The 17,626-nt window shown below is 44.1% G+C and overlaps 1 protein-coding gene across 1 annotated transcript in view; it reads right to left on the minus strand.

Annotated features, from left to right (window-relative positions):
• Positions 1–2,413: 2,413 nt before the first annotated feature.
• The window catches only part of FEZ1 (fasciculation and elongation protein zeta 1), a 39,726-nt gene continuing 24,513 nt past the window's right edge, over positions 2,414–17,626 (minus strand). Inside the window, exons 4-10 of the mRNA XM_033098323.1 lie at positions 15,764–15,850; positions 13,644–13,812; positions 10,965–11,236; positions 9,927–10,007; positions 8,434–8,509; positions 4,973–5,038; positions 2,414–2,768 (exon numbers count right to left, since the gene is read on the minus strand). Of these exons, the coding sequence (XP_032954214.1) occupies positions 2,752–2,768; positions 4,973–5,038; positions 8,434–8,509; positions 9,927–10,007; positions 10,965–11,236; positions 13,644–13,812; positions 15,764–15,850 (768 nt within the window). The 3' untranslated portion in view covers positions 2,414–2,751. The remainder of the gene's footprint in view (positions 2,769–4,972; positions 5,039–8,433; positions 8,510–9,926; positions 10,008–10,964; positions 11,237–13,643; positions 13,813–15,763; positions 15,851–17,626) is intronic.

The following is a 17,626-nucleotide window of genomic DNA, read 5'->3' on the forward strand; positions in this document are numbered from 1 at the left end:
CTCCCATCCTGAAATAGAAAGACAAGGATAAAGAATGTGGAGATATTCCATTTGTAAAATGGCCTTTCCCCCGTGATCTTGTTTCAGCTCTGCACAAATGAAGGCTGGCTTCTGGCTCTGTGGTGAAGTTGCCTTACTGGGACTTGAGATCAGGCTTAGCAAAGTCCACATTGATGGGAACACACCTCATTAAAGAACCTACTAGCCAGGCCAAGCTCCTAGCTTCCTCGGAGGGCGCCCTGCAGGACTTGGCTCTCCAGTACTCCTTGCTGAGTGGACCTACTCCACTGGACCTGACTTTTGCAATCAAGACTGACTGAGTCTGAAGTATGAGTCTGCCCTTGGGACTCTTCCTACTGTCCTGAAGGAGGAGAGAGGAAACGGGGGAGAGAGTTGTGTCCACCTGTTACTCACACTACCTGTGCTTTCCTTAGTTTCAGCCTCCAAGAGTCAGGGCTCCAGCAACACCGGAAACCTACAGCAAACGTCTCCAAACCTTAATGTAGATACCAGCTGCCTGGAGAGCTTGTTAAAAGACAGCTCTGAGTCAGTAGGTCTGGGGTGGGGCCTGAGGTTTTGCGTTTCTAACAAGTTCCTAGATGGTGTCAGTGCTGCGGGAGGAGCAGCACTTTGAGGAGAAAGGACAGAGCGGGGAGACAGTACAAACCCATGAGAAACTGATTTCGTATTCCCTCTCGACTCCCTCCCATGTGGACAAAAGGAGAGAAAAGAGGAGCCACCGCTCCCACCCTCCCCTCCTAGACTCACTTCCTCCTAGACGAAGTGTATCCCTGACACGTGACATTTATTTTTAACTGCCAGCAGCTTTGATGAGCTTGTCTCTGCTGCTTCAAGACACCTGCTGGCAGGATAAATTGGGGAAAAGGAGTGGCTGACCCAGATCTGACAAATCCAAGGCAGGAAGAGAAGCTGTTGGGGAGTCAGTGCCTTCTCTTTGCTGAGTGGTGAAAAACCCCACCCGTGGCCGTGTTAACTTGCTCGTGACCTCACACCACCAGTGACCCTTGCATCCTTAGCCATAGTGCCAATGAATGCAGAGCTGACGTCACCCCATTCTGTCAAAGCCTGGTACTCACGTCAATTTTTTGACCCCTGAGGATTTACGTTGGTACCTATGTGTGCTTCTATTTTCTGCTGTCTTCGATAGCAGCCGGGGCTCTACCTTCACAGGCGTTCTGCTCCACACGCCTGAGTTAAAGCTGCAGGTGCCGGGGTACGTACCCCTCACCCCACCTGGTGGGATAAGGACCCCTCACCCCAGGTGAGACTGCTAGTGCTCCTAGAAAAGTGGAGGCCCAGGAAGTGAGAGGCAGGCACCAAGGATAGTTTCTATTGTCGCCTACAAGGATCTGTGGCCTCCTGAGGAGTTGCCAGGGTGATAAAGTATGGCTTTCTACATGGCATGCTTAGTTCAACAAACACTGAGCTCTGAAGAATGAGTGGAAGTCTAATTGGATAAGAGACCAAGAGCGTGACTCCACTCTTGAACACCTCTGCTTCTCGACCTCCTCACCTGTGAAATCAGGGCAATGATGGCACCCACTTACCATGTAGGGTTGCTGTGATGTGAGATAATGTGCAGAGAGTGATAAGGCCAGTGGCAGACGCATAGCAAGTACTTGCTAAAGTTTTTGTTTTAAGAGGAGACTGTGGAAATTGACAGGGTTAATATCATTCCAGTCAGAAGATGGAAGCTGAGAGAGTTCAGGTTATGGTAAAATCAAGCTGGCATCTGGATACGAGGACAGCACTCACCTGCTGGTCAATCGAGGCTGGCAGCTGCCTGCCACCGATGCCAGAGCTAGCACACAGGGGTCAGAGCTGCCGGACCTCTAGGTCTGCAGGAAGAGCCAGGCAGGGCATCATGGTCAAAGGATATGGTTCCCCAGGGCCGTTGGGGGCAGGGAGGAAAGCAGCCCAAATCCCCCAATCCCCCATGCCCCAGCAGCTCAGCAGAGCTGCCTCCCTCCAGGCCCTGAGCCTCCAGGGCCCTGGGGAGGGGCCGGTGAGGGCCTCCAGGAGCCAATCTGGCCATCTCAACAGGAGGTGCTACAGCTGCCTGGCTGCTCCTTGAGGCTCACTTTCTGTCTGCTATCTTCACAGCCTCCCTGCTCATCTGACAACCCTCCCCCCCACAACCAGTAGTTCCTACAACACATCGTGCAGCTCCCTCCACAGTTGCCAAGGTCCTAGGTCTTAGAGCCTGTGGAGAGCCTCCTCCTTCCAGCTGTACCACGTGCAGCCCCATCACGACCACAACAGGGCATGCTAGCTGTCCCTAAACACCAAAACGCTGCCACAGGCCACACGACACCACATGAAGGCAACTAGACATCCTCTCTCTGGAGGGTTTGTGACGGGCCACTGGACACCACACTCCAAAGCACATGAATATTAATTAAATGAAGATTTATTTCAAAATTAGTCTTAGAGTGTAAGCTGTTTTGAGGGCTGGAGCCAGACTAGATAATGAATGGTGAGAGCATCTGCCTTCCTCCAACATAGGCAGAGAGGAGGCCATGTCCCCAGTCCTGCCCCTTGTCATGCATCCAATGATTACTAGGACTAGAAGCCAACAGCAAAGGACCCCGCGCGTTTGCTCATGTTTAATCCAGGTTAAGCTCTACACGTTTAAATACACGTCGGAGGTTACATGGTGTCATGCAGTCCCTGTGATGGAATGACTCTTGCTCAGTGACCTCCGCTGCAAGGCTGCTCCCAAGGGCAAGGTTAGGTAGGACAGAGCACTGGAAAGAGAAGAGGAGAGGACAGAGGTCAGAGCACAGTGCAGCTCAGGCCTGCCTGCCCAGGGGCCCTGGCCTAGAGTGGTCACGCTAGCTTCCCGCCAGTATCCTGAGCAGAGAACTGCCCACGTACAACCAGGAATAACTGCAGCCTCTTGTCTTTTGTCCAGAAGAAGAAAGAGCTAATGGTAGGGGTGGTTTGATGTAATAATTTAATGTGCAGTCCCCAGTGCCCAGCTGCCTAGGCTCAAACCCTGGATCCACAGTTTCTAATTCTACAACCTTAAGGTGATTACTACACCTCTCTTGCTTATTTCTTCATTTATACAATAGACTGTGCCTTTGCCTACCCCAAAGGGTTGTTCAGAGGCAAGTAGAAAGTGCTCAATAAATGTTAACAAGTTTTATAAATTCACTGACATTTCTGTGGATCATGAGGGGTAAAGTCTAGTCCTCAGGCTCCCAGACTTGTAGAACCCATTTCTACAAACCTCCTTTGAAAACGTCCATTGAGAAATTCGCTGCTCTTTTAAAACCTTTAAGAGTCAGAAGTTCTTCCCAGTGTTTAGCCTAAATTTCTCCTGCAGAAATTTAAGATTAATCTCTCTGTTCCTTATAGAAACAACATAGTTCAGAGGTTCTTAACTGGTTCATAAGCCTTCTGAAACTGTACCGAAGTTGTGGGCATGTACAGCCAAAGCTAGTGAAGCAAAGGATCCAGACCCCGAATGATCATCGTGGATACTGTTAGGGACTGAAGGCTTGTATCTCCCCGTTCACAGGTTGAAGCCCTAACTACCCAGTGCAGCTGTATTTGGAGATGGAGCCTCTGGGGAAGTAAGGTCAAATGAGGTCATAAGGGTGGAGCCCTGACATGATAAGAAAGAACATTCTCTCTCCCTTTCCTCCAGAGCACAGAAAGACCGCCATCTACAAGTCAAGAAGAGAACCCTCACTAGAAACCAAATTTGCAGACGCTTTCGTCATGGATGTCTAGCCTCCAGAACTGTGAGAAAATAAATTTCTGTTGTTTAAGCTAGGCAGTGGTATTTTGTTTTAGCTGCTGGGGCAGACTGACACTGATATTAACATCACAAAAATAAAGACAACCAGAGAGTATGTGACTCTTAATGGAAGTTTACAACCACACCAATAATATAGCGCTTCTTGAAAAATTTGAGGTTGAATCTGATAAAGCCTCTAGCTCTACCAGTTAACAGGAACTGCAAAAGATGGAACAACATGTTAAATTAAACTGTGAGGACACAACCACCTGGCAAAGGCCAGAATGAGGCAAGTGTATAGGGCAAACAACCTGGCTTCTCCAAGAAATAAGTGTCAAAAAATGAGAGAGAGGAAAGAAAAGGGAACCTATATATATTAAAAGAGACTTAAAAGACATATTATCCAATTGCAATGGATGGACCTTCTTTGGATTCTGATTCAAACAAAATGAAAAAAATGTTATAGGGAAATCTGAACACTGATTGGACAGTCAATGACACTGGGACATTTTTTATTTTTTTAGTTGTGATGATACTGTGGTTATGTTTTTTAAAAGAGTCTTTATGTTTTAGAAATGTATACTGAAGTATTTATGTATGAAACAAATATGATGATTAGGATTTGCTTCAAAATAATATGGGGAGAAGTTGGGAAGGGGTTTAAATGATACATGATTGACAATGTGTTAATAATCGTTAAAGCAGGGTGTTAAGTACATAAATAAGAGTTCATCACACCAGTCACTCTACTTTTATATAGGTGTTAAAAGTTTCCATAATACAAGATAAAACCAAAAAATGTTATAAAAGGATGTAGCTCATCCTGACTCTACTCTGTTACCTAAAAGCAGCTGAAAACTATTAATAGAATCCTTAGGCTTTGTTTTTCCCAACTAAATAGCCTAACTCCACAGAACTTTCACAATAAGTCTTTTGTTGGTTTGGCTGCTCCTCATGTACAGTCACTCTGGTGACTTGGGGGTGATGGAATCTCCTTCTCAGGCATCCCAGCAACATTCAAAGGCAAAACCCCATGACTGCCAGGGCCTTACCATTGTCCACTTGCTTTCCCTGGCCCTACCAGGTCTGGTCTGGTGCGGACACTGGAAGGCTGCACAGTGGGTGTAACACCTTCAGCAGGAGTCCTGGGGCAGGGGGCCCCAGAGGACTGCTTTTGCGCCCAGAGGGCTTGGCTGTTCTTACCTTTTAAAATGTAGTCCGTTAGCAAAGTGGGTACCTTCTCATTATCCTCCTTCATGGCAAAGAGAACTGGGGAAGGAGAGAGAGAAAGTTCATTTCTAGGGCCAAACAACCCACCAATCCAAAGGGAATGAGAAATGATTCAAGGAAACCAGACATCCATTGAATATGGAGCAAAAGTCTAGAAGCTTCTGTCAAGAATTAGCATTCAACATGATGATGAAGGAGAATATATCAAGAGTCAGAGTATCCTATCAGTGACTTTATTTTCTTTATCTTTTACTATTTTTTTTTTGCTCTTCTATAATTTCCACATCTCCTAAGTATATGTCTTTAATAATCATAAAAATAAATGAAGAAAGAAATTAAAAATAAGAAGCTTTCAGATGCTGTCAATCTAAATGTTAGAATGGTAGTTGTCACATCACTGAATAACCAACAAAACTGTCTCTAAAGACATTCTACTCAGATAAACAGACATTATTAGAAAAATTTCTCGTCTCCAATTTATTAATAACAAATTAATTTAATCTAACAAATATTTATTTTCTATTTTATGCCTGGTACAGCGCTAGAATTTGTGAAAATGCAAGAGATTTATGGCCCCTCAAGGAGCTTATAGACTTCTTGTTGAAACAGGACTTGACTACACATGAAGCAAACAACAAGAAGTTATTAAAGCCTAAAGGCTTTTTTTTTTAATTAGAGTTTATTGGGGTGACAATTGTTAGTAAAGTTACATAGATTTCAGGTGTACAATTCTGTAATAAAGGCTTTTTATAAAAGCTTTTTAAATAGCTTTCTCTGTTGCTAAATAGGTAACACCTTCTCATATTCATAATTCATATTGTAGAAGTCGGCTTTGTAGAAAATCCTTCAAGAAAGTAGCTGGACCTGGTTTATAATATCAAAAAGAGGGATTTCTTCGTCAATCAATTCCTTAAATAAACTCTGGTATATCTATTGCATGAAGTCTTATATAGCTTAATGAAAAGTGAGAGAGTTCTATATGTAGAAGACATACTTTATCAGTGAAGAAAAAAGGCCACACAACATTATGTATTAACTTTTAAATAAATGCTAATATTCATAGAAAAAATCTGGAAGAACGTACGTGAAACTGTGAAAAGTGGTTATCTCTGAGAGTGAGAACATAGGGGATGTTGCTTTCTACCTTATATTTCCAGTGTCTGGCTTTTTTCAGTGAGCATGTATGACTTTTTGCAAGCAGAGAAAACAATAAAGATCAGCAGGCACTGACTTGTAAGGGTCAGGAGGCAGCTGTGACAGTAGAGGGACCGCCCCCCCCCCCCAATCCATTTCCATGTCCTTGCTCTCCATTGATTACCTTGCCTAGTTTCAAGTCAAGGTCATGACACCTGATTCCAAAAATCATTAGTGGGTGAAGAACAAATCCTGACGGTGGCATGAGTTAGCAGCCAGGTCCAGAAAAAGAGACTGAACCGGAGGCCTTCCACGTGTTGGTTTCTTTTGTTTTATTTCTGCTGTATTTTTAGACATATATTCATTTCAACTGAATAGGCTGGAAATACTTTGCAACTGAGCATGTGCAGACTAGATGCCACACCAAGGAGACAGCCATAAAATACAATAAGTGCACTGAGACAATATGTATCTAAATTGATCTGCAAAATCCAAAACTGATATGAGTTGTCCAGTCCCCAGTGCTGGTCCTTGGCCTACATCCTTGATACAGGAGTAGGGTAAAGAGGAGATATTGTTCACAAATCCATACATGGATTTGCCAAAAAGAAAAAAAGAGCTTTCAGAACCTACAGGAGAATTGGTATTCAGGAAAGATGGCAGCTTTTTTCTTTTAAAGGGAATAAAATATTGGAATGTGGTATATCCACATGATAGAAGAGAGAGCCATAAAAAGAATGTTAACCAAATGTTAACTGATGTGACTAAAATTATGATACAAAATTTTATAGCCTGTATCATCCCAACTATATAGGAAAGACATAAGCTATTATGGCTGAAAAAACACCAAAATAGTAACCACAGTCAAGGGGACGACAAATTACTTATTTTCCTTTGTTCACTTTTTGACATTTCCAAATTATTCTAAATGATGGAGGCACTCTAGCTATAATTTTTTAAGTGAACTTGAAAAATGTAAACAGACCCACAGTTTCTTGATTACAATGAAAGGATTTCATGCTGAATTCCTAAATGGACATCTGTAATAAATGGCTGATAAAAGGAGCCCCTCCTTTTGTTAAGACCATGATAGACTACTTTACATATTGTCAACCTTTGTAATTTGTCCAAATTACTTTCCAAGTGCTTACTACTTGTGAAAACACAAACACCTATAAATGTCAGTTCATATCTATCTGCTCTCTTTAAAAGAAAAAATCTTAGTACATATTTATGCAAATAAAGGACTTTAAAATGAGTCAAGCGGAAGCCAATGTACTTTGAATTTAAAATTCCAGATTCTCAAGGACGCAGTATCTACTGATGTCGGCAGGATTTATGTTTACTAGAACCTCCTGCTTTAGTTTTCCAAAGTGATAAAAGTGAGAACATTTGGTCCCCTTTAGCACTAGGGCCCAGCAGGCATCTATCTCCCTCAGCTGAAGAGATAAAGCTCTGCTTCCAGTCCCCTGGGGTACCAAATAGCCCTGAGGCTGGCCCATTCCCTGCCGTGGTCTGGGCAGGCTCCTATGTCACTCAATGCAGTGCACGGTTGCCAAGGAGATGGACGTCTCCTGATTCACTGAGCCTGTCACCACATTTCAGCCTAGGATTCTCTTCCTAAAAGAATCAAGCTGACACTGATGACTAACACCATGTACCCCCAGCCCTTTGGGGGTTGTAGTGTTAGATTTATATAAAGAGAGTTTGCCTCCAAAAGCTCTTTATTACACACTGTTTTCTCTCATAGCTCAGAAAGTTTATTAATATTTGACAATAGAGCCAAAGTGGAGGAGAGGAGGCAGTCATTTCCTGAAAGGAAAACCAGACTCTATTCTTTCCATTTCTTACCCTACTCAAGAAACTTTGCTTCTCGTTAAGAATACAGCCAGTTCCACAGATTGAGCTCCCTACTTCAGGGGCACGAGTTGGGACTAGGTGGCAACCTCAAGTTGCAGGCAGAGAATGCAAAGCCTTGAGAATTGCTGGGTGAACCAGAAAGTCCCTGCATACCAGTGCAGCCCCCCTCGGTCCCCCACACCTCTTTCAGCAGCTCGTTTTCTTCTGGCAAATCTCTTCCCTTCCAGGAACCAGGGAGAGACAAGACAACTCCGGCATCACTGCAGAGTATTTAATCTTACCCCTGTTTAGGGGGGAAGGGATGAAATACTGGACGGCACATTTTGACCTATCTCACACTGCTCTTGGACATCTTAGGCCTGAGGCCCCAGGACTGCAACTCACAGGGAAGAAGGCAGAAAAACAAGCAGCTGATCTCGCAGAGAATGAGAACAACTCACTGTTTGTCAGCATCTGGAGGTCTTCCACCGATGGAGGGGAGGCTTTCTTCTCATAAGGGATGACTGTGTTCAGATACTACGAGACAAACAGCAGCAGGGCTTGAGATGTAAGATACGGTCCCTCTGGGGATGAGCTATACAAGACAATTTGCACGGGGATTGTGCTTTTCCCTACAAAACAGGTCCTGTCAAATTTGACATTCTCAACAACACCCATGATAATTTGCACACCACTGTTTCAGGTCCTTTTTCTCATCTTTGGGATGAGACTTTACCATATTAGCCAGGAAAAATTTCCCTCCATTACAACTTCTACATTCTCCCAGCATGAGAAACCCTTTGGTCATTTAAAAGTCCTGCTGAGCTTTTTCTCATTCTGGCTTAGAGCAAAGAGGGGGTGTCATATTTTCTTATCCTTTGCAGTGTAGTTTGAGAATGAATGGTTTCTCTTTTGTCAAAATGACAGGAGAGAGAACCTCAACCACACCCTTGGTCTCGGATGTTGGGTTTGCTCCCTCTGCTGGATATAAGGTGCTTCTACAACAAAATCATTTTAGGGCACAGTGGGATATCAAGACACTGGGCCAGAAAGACCTGGAAGGGCTCTAAGGGCGCCTGGTATAGTGCGTGAGAAGACCCCTAGACCAAAAGTCATAGGCTTGTATTTTAGTCGTGGCTCTGCCACTTGGTTCTCCCACACACTAGTGGTGTGGCCTTGGGAAAATCTTGCCTAATCTCTCCCAGCCTTCATCCTCACAACTGTGAAATGAGGTACTGGGTTAGATGGTTCTAAAATCTCTTTCCATGCTGTAGTTCTAGAATTCTAACACTTAGGATTCAGCTACAAACATGTGTAAAACACATATACAATTTATGTGCACTTATTCTACAATTTCACACGCATCCATTTACACACCAGCCACCTCTGTTAGATTGCATACTCGGCCAGAGGACAGAGATCAGGACTTATTCATCTTTGTACCCGAAGACCTCAGGTACAGAGCTCAGCACATAACAGCTACCCAATAAAAGTTTTGAACACTGTCTAAATGACCAGAAATGCTTCTCAGGCAAGTAACTGAGACAACTAGGAGATGCTACGTCATGGGTTATAGTCAGAGCAGGCAGCTGAAGGCTCAGTCAGTCTTGGCGGGACTGGTCAGCGGTGATCCAAGGTGGGAGAGTTAATTACGCTCTTGGATGTGATCGATCCTCAAATGGATCTTCCTTTTAATGCATGTTGTTGACATGTAGGTCTACAAGCAGTGTTGAGTTTTAACTTTTATCCATGTCCTAGAATAGTGGAGCTCAAGAAATTATTCACCTTTTAAAAAACACTTCCTGTCCTTCCTTCAGAGTGGAAGAAAATGTTCGGACCCCACCCTTGCCTGAGGGCCGGGATAATTCTATTGAATCTCCACTGCCAGCTCTGCCGGGATGGCCGAGTTGCTAGAGTTTAGGAGGAAAGCTGGGAGCAGGGAGATGGCTCTTACCTGTTTGTCAGTTCCTGAGGAGCCAAAAGTCTGGCGGATGCCGCTCTGCAGGATGTTGGAGATGCCTTCCATGCTGAAGCGCTGGGGGAGAAGAGACTCAAGAAGAGAAGATGCTTCCTGCTCCAAGGTCATCACCCCAGGGACTTGTGTGTCCTCCCTCAACCACCCAGTCCCATCAGCTACCACACTGCCCAGATAACTGCCCTAGGGCTCTGTGACTAGAACGTAAAGGTAAGACCTGGGCTAAGAGACACACCAAAACGTAAGCCTGAGCTTTGCAAGAATAAATAGTAGAGTCTCAAAGACTCTTATCTTAGCAAGGTCCTCAGGGCAGCAAGACCCCCCTGCACTCCCCATGTTTCCTCATTTCTGTCTCCATTGTATAAATAGGAAAATAAAGCAATACAGTAAAATGTGGACAGATGATGATTCAAATATCTTAGAGAAGAAAACAAGATGTCCAGCCAGTAGGAAGGGCAGATGTAAAGCAACTGTCCTTATCTGGAGTGTTTTTTCCAAATGCACATGCCTTGGCCCAATCTAGGAGGTCTGGGATAGAGCCAAGGCAAAGGCATTTGGAAAAATCTCCTTAGATGATTTTGCTGAACTTTCCTGATTCAAAACCACTGGCCTAAAGAATCCTGTTAATATAACAACAAGGTGTCATAATTTTCAATCCTGAAACACCCTACCGCCATCCTAAAGAGGTAAGTAAAGACTCTAAGCTCAGTGAGTAGCAGGGGTTCTGCCCCAAAGCACAGCTCCTCTCAATCCTAAAAGCCTTCACCCCACTTTCTAAGGTCTTGACTAAGAGAACATAGTTAATGATTTTTCTCATGTCTCCACCTGAGTCCTCCAGGGGAAGAGAGGAGACAGGTAGCATCTACTCCCGCTTTATGCCCCACAGTGTCCTGATACGTCACTCACTACTCAGTACAGGCCTGTTTCTGAGTCCTTTGTAGGGTTGGTATTGGGACCTGAAGTGGCGAGGGTTCGAGGTGGGACGCACTCAGGCTTCCAGCTGGGTTGTTCACATACCTTGAGAGGCATCTGGTTCCCCTTCTCTATGCGGCTGCTCTGCAGGCTCAGCCCTTTCTCTTTCCGCCTCTTTTTCATCAGTTCTCGCTGCTCCTTCTGCTTGTTCTGAACCTCAATAAGTACTGTGATGAAGGAGTTCTTCACTTCCTTCTCAAATTCCAGCTCATCCCGGCGGGCCAGCTGTTGCACCAGCTCCTCTGAGAAGTCTCGGATGGCACCCTCCACCTGGTCCAGCAGCTCGGTCAGCTCAGACCCAGACATGTGTCTCAGTCCTGTGGGGGAAGACCATCCACACGTGACACCCATGTCCAAGCCACAGCCCACTGCAGAGGCTCCTGGCACTGCTGCCACTTGAGATGGGACTGTCCCTCCATAGGAGACCCCTTCCAACTCCTCGAAGAGCCAGGAAAGACCTTCACAAGTTAGGTGCATGCCAGAATGGGTGGGGCCAGTATATCATCTGCAGAAGAGGGCATCATTCTCGGGAAATGAAGGCGGAAGAAGAAACAGCCTGCAAGGAAGCCAGTGGACTCTGTCCACAAAAAATGTGTGTGAATGGACATGTGGCTTCCTGATCCCTTGTTCTGTCTTCCACTTTTTCTTCTGTTTCTATACTATTCCTCATATGAAATGAATCAAGAATCGGGGGAAACAGAAAGAGGAAGTTTTTGGCATCTGTGCTGAAGAGCAATGGAGAGTGGTGTTTATTCCCAAGAACTGCTCAAGACACAGCCGACAGCAAAAGCAGAGCGATTGGAGGCCTTCCTTATGCCTCTTGTCCTGTGTGGCAATGCCTGTATTCAAAAATATGTGGGAAAACATGGAGTGAAAAATGACCCCTGGCTAGTTCGGATAGACTGGTCTGCTCCTGCCAGAGAAAAGGAAAGGGAACCTGAGATCATGAGATACAGAGAAGTTTATTTTAAATTCCTGTTCCCTAAGCCTTCTTCATTTAAAATGGATTCAGAAAGCAGCTTGGCAAATGCATCCCTTTCTATGGCATCTTCTGATTCTGCCTTGGAATCCATTTTCCTTTTCCTTTTTGTTTCTGCTTGGCCTGGATATTTGCTGACTTAGTTCGACTTTCCCCTTTATCTTGTTCTGTAGAAGCTCTCCTCCTCCTTCTGTTTTTGCCATTTCACTCTGCATTTCAGCTATTTTTCCCGAGTCTCTTGCTGAAAGCGTGTATGTTTGGGACCTTTGTGTGGCTGAGAACGGGCTGACTGGGGCAGCTGTGAATGCAGCATCTCAGCCAAGCACGCTCCATCCCTCTGCACAGGGCCTCTGCTTGCCCCCACCCTGCTTCTGCGCCTCACAGCCCCAGTTTCACTTTCCCACGTAGTTCTTCAGATCATGCTTCCATTTTTACCACTACTCTAATCCGTGTTTGGATCTTTATACCCTGACCCACCCTCCTTCTCTCTCCTTGTTCCTAAATCCCTGTCATCCCACCTCCCATGAATCTACTCCCCAGGGGCGTGGCCCCTCCTGCAACAAGAGCTTTATCATCCCTACAGATGGATGGATTTTATACTCCGTATTTGCCTCTGCTGTGTTACATCTTTTCATTTCCTTCCTCACCCACCTCCTTTTTGCACAATCGTAATTACTACAAACCTGTGTCAGAGAATCACTATGATACACAGATTAAGAGTGTGGATTCTGGAGTGAACCTATCTGGCATCAGATTTGGCTCTACCCCTTCCCACTTGTTTGTGGTATAAAGAGAAATGCAAATGTAAAATAAGAAGCTAGGTTCTCCCTGTTGAAAATAAGGGAGGAGACTTTCCCTCTCCCTCACCTCCCTTTTCTTTCAGAAGTCTCTCTCTGTCCTTTTCACATGAGTGTCAATCTTTGTAATAGTAAACAAGCCTCTTGCTGGTTTTAGGACTCAGGAATGTTTCCTCGAGGATCCAGGAAGTCACTGCATTGAAAAATAATCGTGAAGGAAAATGACAGGCTGACTTGTCACCTGCCTCCCAGTTGTAAAACCATTTAATGCAATGGGTTGTATACACTTAGCTCTAGTCAAGAGTGAGCTTTCTTTCTGATTCTGCAGTCCCTTCAGCGGGTTGCCGGTGCTGTGCATCCCATTCTGGCTTAATGCTTATTCAATAATACAATTGTTTTCTTTCCCTCTAATTCCATGGAGACGTTTTCTGGGTAAGAAGATTTTGTTTCAAATTATATTTTCACAACAGTGGCCTAGAGCCTGTCACTTAACCTCTCAGAATACTCAACTCAATCCAGATGGGGCTGGTGTGGGAATGAAATGAGAATATGCATAGAACATCATAGAACAGGGTCTGGCACACAGCAAGCTCTCCAAAAATATGAGCTGCTATTAGTAGCAGTAGTAATAGTAGTAGTAGTAGCAGTAGTAGTACTTTTTGAAGTTCTTTTTCATTAATTTTATGGTAGTATCGTTTTGAATAGTAGGTTCAGATTTTTTCTCCTTAGTCTGCTTTAGTCTTGTTCTTTGGTTAGTTTTACCATTTTAATTTTGCTCGACTGCCTTTTCTCCGCCCCCCAAAAATGCTAATGTCTCTCCTGCTGCCCAGTAAGAAAGGTGTTGCCAGCTCCCTATATGCGAGGTTCTATCAGCCACATGTGAAGCATGTGCCCAGCGCCTGGCAGAGTAGGGGTAATCCTTGGCAAGTCGACCCCCGGGGCCCTCACCTTCGTAGGACCAGTTGTTGTTGAAGGTCTGGGACAAGGCCTGCATCTCCTGCAGGAGGACTGAGTCCGCCTGGGAAGAGGTTTCAGCCCCCTCCTCCTCTTCCAGAACCTCCTCTTCCTCCTCAGGGTTTGGAGAGTTCTGCATCATTTCCTCAATCTCCTCAATTACCTGGAGAGGGTACACAAGAGGCTGTTAACACTGTTCTCTTGCTGGAGGGACATTCTGGCTTGAATTTTGATCAGATAAGGACATTTCTAATTTGCTGTCTGGAAAACTCCTAAAGCAATATTGTTACTTAATAAATATTGAATAATAATAAAAACAGATCTGACCAAAGGCTTACACACACTCTTCCTTTAATGTAAAGCTGTTTCCAAGAACACCATTTCGCCGAGTGCTTTATTGGAAATAAACGACTCTTTCAGGAAATGAAGCAGAGCTGCCTGGAAGGGAACATTTACTTCAATTTGCTGAGCACTTTATTTCTAAGTGGGAAGATATTTTATCCACCCAACTTTAACACAAAACCCAGTCCATTAATTGTCACAATGCACATGACTGGAAAAAACCGAAGTGTTCCTAGAACAACTGAAGACGGGGAGGGGAGTTTTTTACATAGAGGGAAATGGCTGTTTCTCCAGAAATCACTTAGACAGGAACTACAACTGCCTGACAACGAGTGAAAATAAACATAATAAAGTAATAAAAGGATAGGCAGGGTTTGGAGAGCAGAAAATAGATAAGAAATCCAGCTCTAATCTAGACTGTTGGTAGGAGACGCTCCTAGAAGTGAGAGGAAAATTAGATAACTGCCAAAAGGAATAAGGGTGAACTCTTGCACATTAATTGTTTCCACACTAAAAAAGCGGAATAAGCAAAGACTACTTCTGAAAGGACTCCATAGATGAGTCTGGTCACAACTGTGATCTGATTTATGCATTTGTCTGTTCATGATGTTGTGATGGACTCAGCTCCAAAGCCACTGGACTGTGGTCTTTAAAGGGGGTTTCTTCATGTTAGGCTGAACCCAGGATAAGAGAACTTTGGGTACCCTCCTTCAGAACAATCGCTGTTTTATTCCCAAGACTTCTCATCTCTACTCACAAATTTAGGGACACTCAGTCTTTGACTAATAAAAGCCATTCATAGAATGCAACCAAATGACACGACCCCGTTTAGAATTTTATGGCCGAGTTGCTCTTTCTCTCAGAGCATTTATCATTGCATTTGTCTCACTGAATTGTAATTCCCCTAAACTTCACAAGGATAACTGTTAGCTTTTATTCTTTTTTTCTCTTTTTTAAATTAAAGTTGCCCCTATTCTTTTTTATCTGTTTCCCTTCCATCTCTTGATCCTTACCTGTTTGTATCCCACCTTTTACCACAGATACAAAAGAGGTCCTTTTACTGAAAAGCACTTTCTGGCACCAACGGCTCCCAGTGGAGCCTTTACAGAATTACTTTGTGAAAAAATTTTTATGGTGCTTGCTCAAAAGAACCACCCATAAATATTTGTTGATTAAAAGGTTGAATAAGGAATCCAGAGACCTGGCATTGTCCTCCCTCAGTAATAAATTATAAAAACTAAATATAATGAATTCAATCAAATGTGAAGCACTAGATCTTTTTTTCTTTTTTCTTTTTTTTTTTTTAAGAAACAAAGAGACACAAGTGTCTCTAAGACTCCTTTTGGGAGGCTCAAAAGGAGTTTATGTTCTATGAAATAGGAGAATATATCCATCACACAAAAACCTCATCTGCCACTTCTATTTTTGGAAGAGCAGGTATTTGGGACCCATGTTCAAGTGTCTTGACTCCAAGCACAATGAATTATAATAAAAGGCTTAGCAGGAAGTGAAGCCAGTAAACACCGGGTCTGTCGCTGGCTATTATCAAATGCGGAGCCCACCCAACTCACGTGTCAGGAGTTACGTTCCTATTTACCGCAGGTGGGTAAACTGAGGCACAAAGATAAATAAAATCCCAAGTCATCAACACAACCACACAAGGCAGTACAGTTTTCTTCTGCCTTAAATGGATGTGGCAAGTATAGTCTCTTCAACTTTTTCTCCATCAAAGGAACAAAAAACATCCCAAGAACTGAGAGTGATCCTCATACCTGATCTGCCGTGAGTAGAGGCTCCTCATTGATACCAGAATCATGTTCACTCTTCTCATTGAACTCTTCCTCTTCTTTCTCGTGGATCTGAAAGGGGAGAGGGTAGGATTCTGATTGACCATCAGCAGAACTAGGATTCTCTCTAGTCTCTAGAACAGATGACACCGACTGAGAGGCCACTCTGGCCATCCCCCGGGTAAAGAAGGAGTCTGAAGAGATGTACAGCGCTCCATTCAATCCCCAACGTGCCAAAACCACATCACATGTACCACTGAGTGCAGCGTGGTCAGGAAAGGACAATCGAGGATGAGTGCTCAGCACCATTCCGACTCAAAGGGAGCAGCACTGTTCTTTCACCCACAGACAGGTCACCCTTGTGTGCACAGGACCTTCTCAAGATGAGTGATACTGCAACCAACTCCTGCAGCAAAGGCACACTTATTTATATAAGGAGTTTCAATCTGGGAGTTTGTTTCCAGAGTTCACTTTATTAGGCATTTTAAAGCCTAGGCTGTTCCAGTCCCAAGTGATGCTTTTAGAATTTGATGAAATGCCATCCTGTCACTGAAATCAAGACATGGTGTCATCACTGATGGAGGATATAACAAATCCACTTAGGACATGCCACAAAATAGCCTGACCTCATGACCTAAGGGCCAAACTAAAAGACAAAAAATATTGAACATTTGCCCTGTGTCTCCAAAATTCCATAATCCCAAGTAAGATTCTGAAAGTTCACAACCATCAAGATTCCAGACGTTGACGTCCAACAAGGTATTCATAGCACATCTGGCTTTATTGACCACATCCCAAATATCCAGAGTCTGACATTTATATTCAGATCCTACAAAAAGTAAACCATTGAACTTAAACAACAAGCTGCCTCTGTCCAGAAGTCTGATTTGAAAGTCATAAAGGGCTTAAGAAGTGTCCCCAGGAAATCTTTCTCCAGAGTGACTGCTCATCCAGGAATCAATTTTACTTGCCCATTACTGGCTAGTAGGCTCATCTGCCTCTTTCCTGGGGTCATACTTTCCTATTCTAACAGGAAACACCCCAGTTCCAACCCAAGCAGACATGCCAGAGGTAGTCTGTCCTCAGAAACTTCTCTCCTCTTCTTTGAGCTCCACCTTGGCAGACACCCCTAACAAAATACACACCTTCTGTCTCCATTTGCTTAAAGCCAGGACTATGTCATAAAAAAAATCAATCAAATATATATTGAATGCCATCTGTGCTCAACCTGGATAAGAGGTAGGATAGGGGGTAATGGGATCATTTGAGGGGCTTGCATGCCAGATGGTGACATCTATTTCTACTGTCGAACCCAGATGCTTCTCTCTCTGCCAAGTTCACCACCTGTGGTAGCCACCTGGTTTCTCAGCTCCTCACCATGCAGAACGAAATTCCCGGAGCCACAGTTTGTTCACAACTACACTCATATGGCAGAACTTCCTTAGGGCCAAAAAGTCCTGTGGTAGAAGTCGGCTCATACTGGGAAAGAGAGCTTTTTTTTTTCTGATTGGATTATTTTTTATAAGCATCTGACAGCAAATGTTAGTCTATAACCAGAATTTCTTTTTACATTAACTCTATTTTAAAAATGGAACGTTTACATTTTCTGAAATGTGGCCAATTTTAGTGGTTGTTACCTCACTGACTGTTAATCCTGCGTCTTTCAACTACACCATCGCCCTTCCCAGGGTCCTCCCTCTGCATCCCTGGCTGAAGGTAGGCAGGAAGCTTTTAAGGACAGATCCTTCTTGCTATTCAAATGTTACGGGCAGTGGCATGGATGACACTTAGTCAGAGCTTCCTCCCTTCTCCCACTCTCTGGCACAAAACCTACAGTCTGATTTGTCA

The sequence above is a fragment of the Rhinolophus ferrumequinum genome, chromosome 25 (assembly GCF_004115265.2).
Source record: "Rhinolophus ferrumequinum isolate MPI-CBG mRhiFer1 chromosome 25, mRhiFer1_v1.p, whole genome shotgun sequence".
NCBI classification, from domain to species: Eukaryota; Metazoa; Chordata; class Mammalia; order Chiroptera; family Rhinolophidae; genus Rhinolophus; species Rhinolophus ferrumequinum.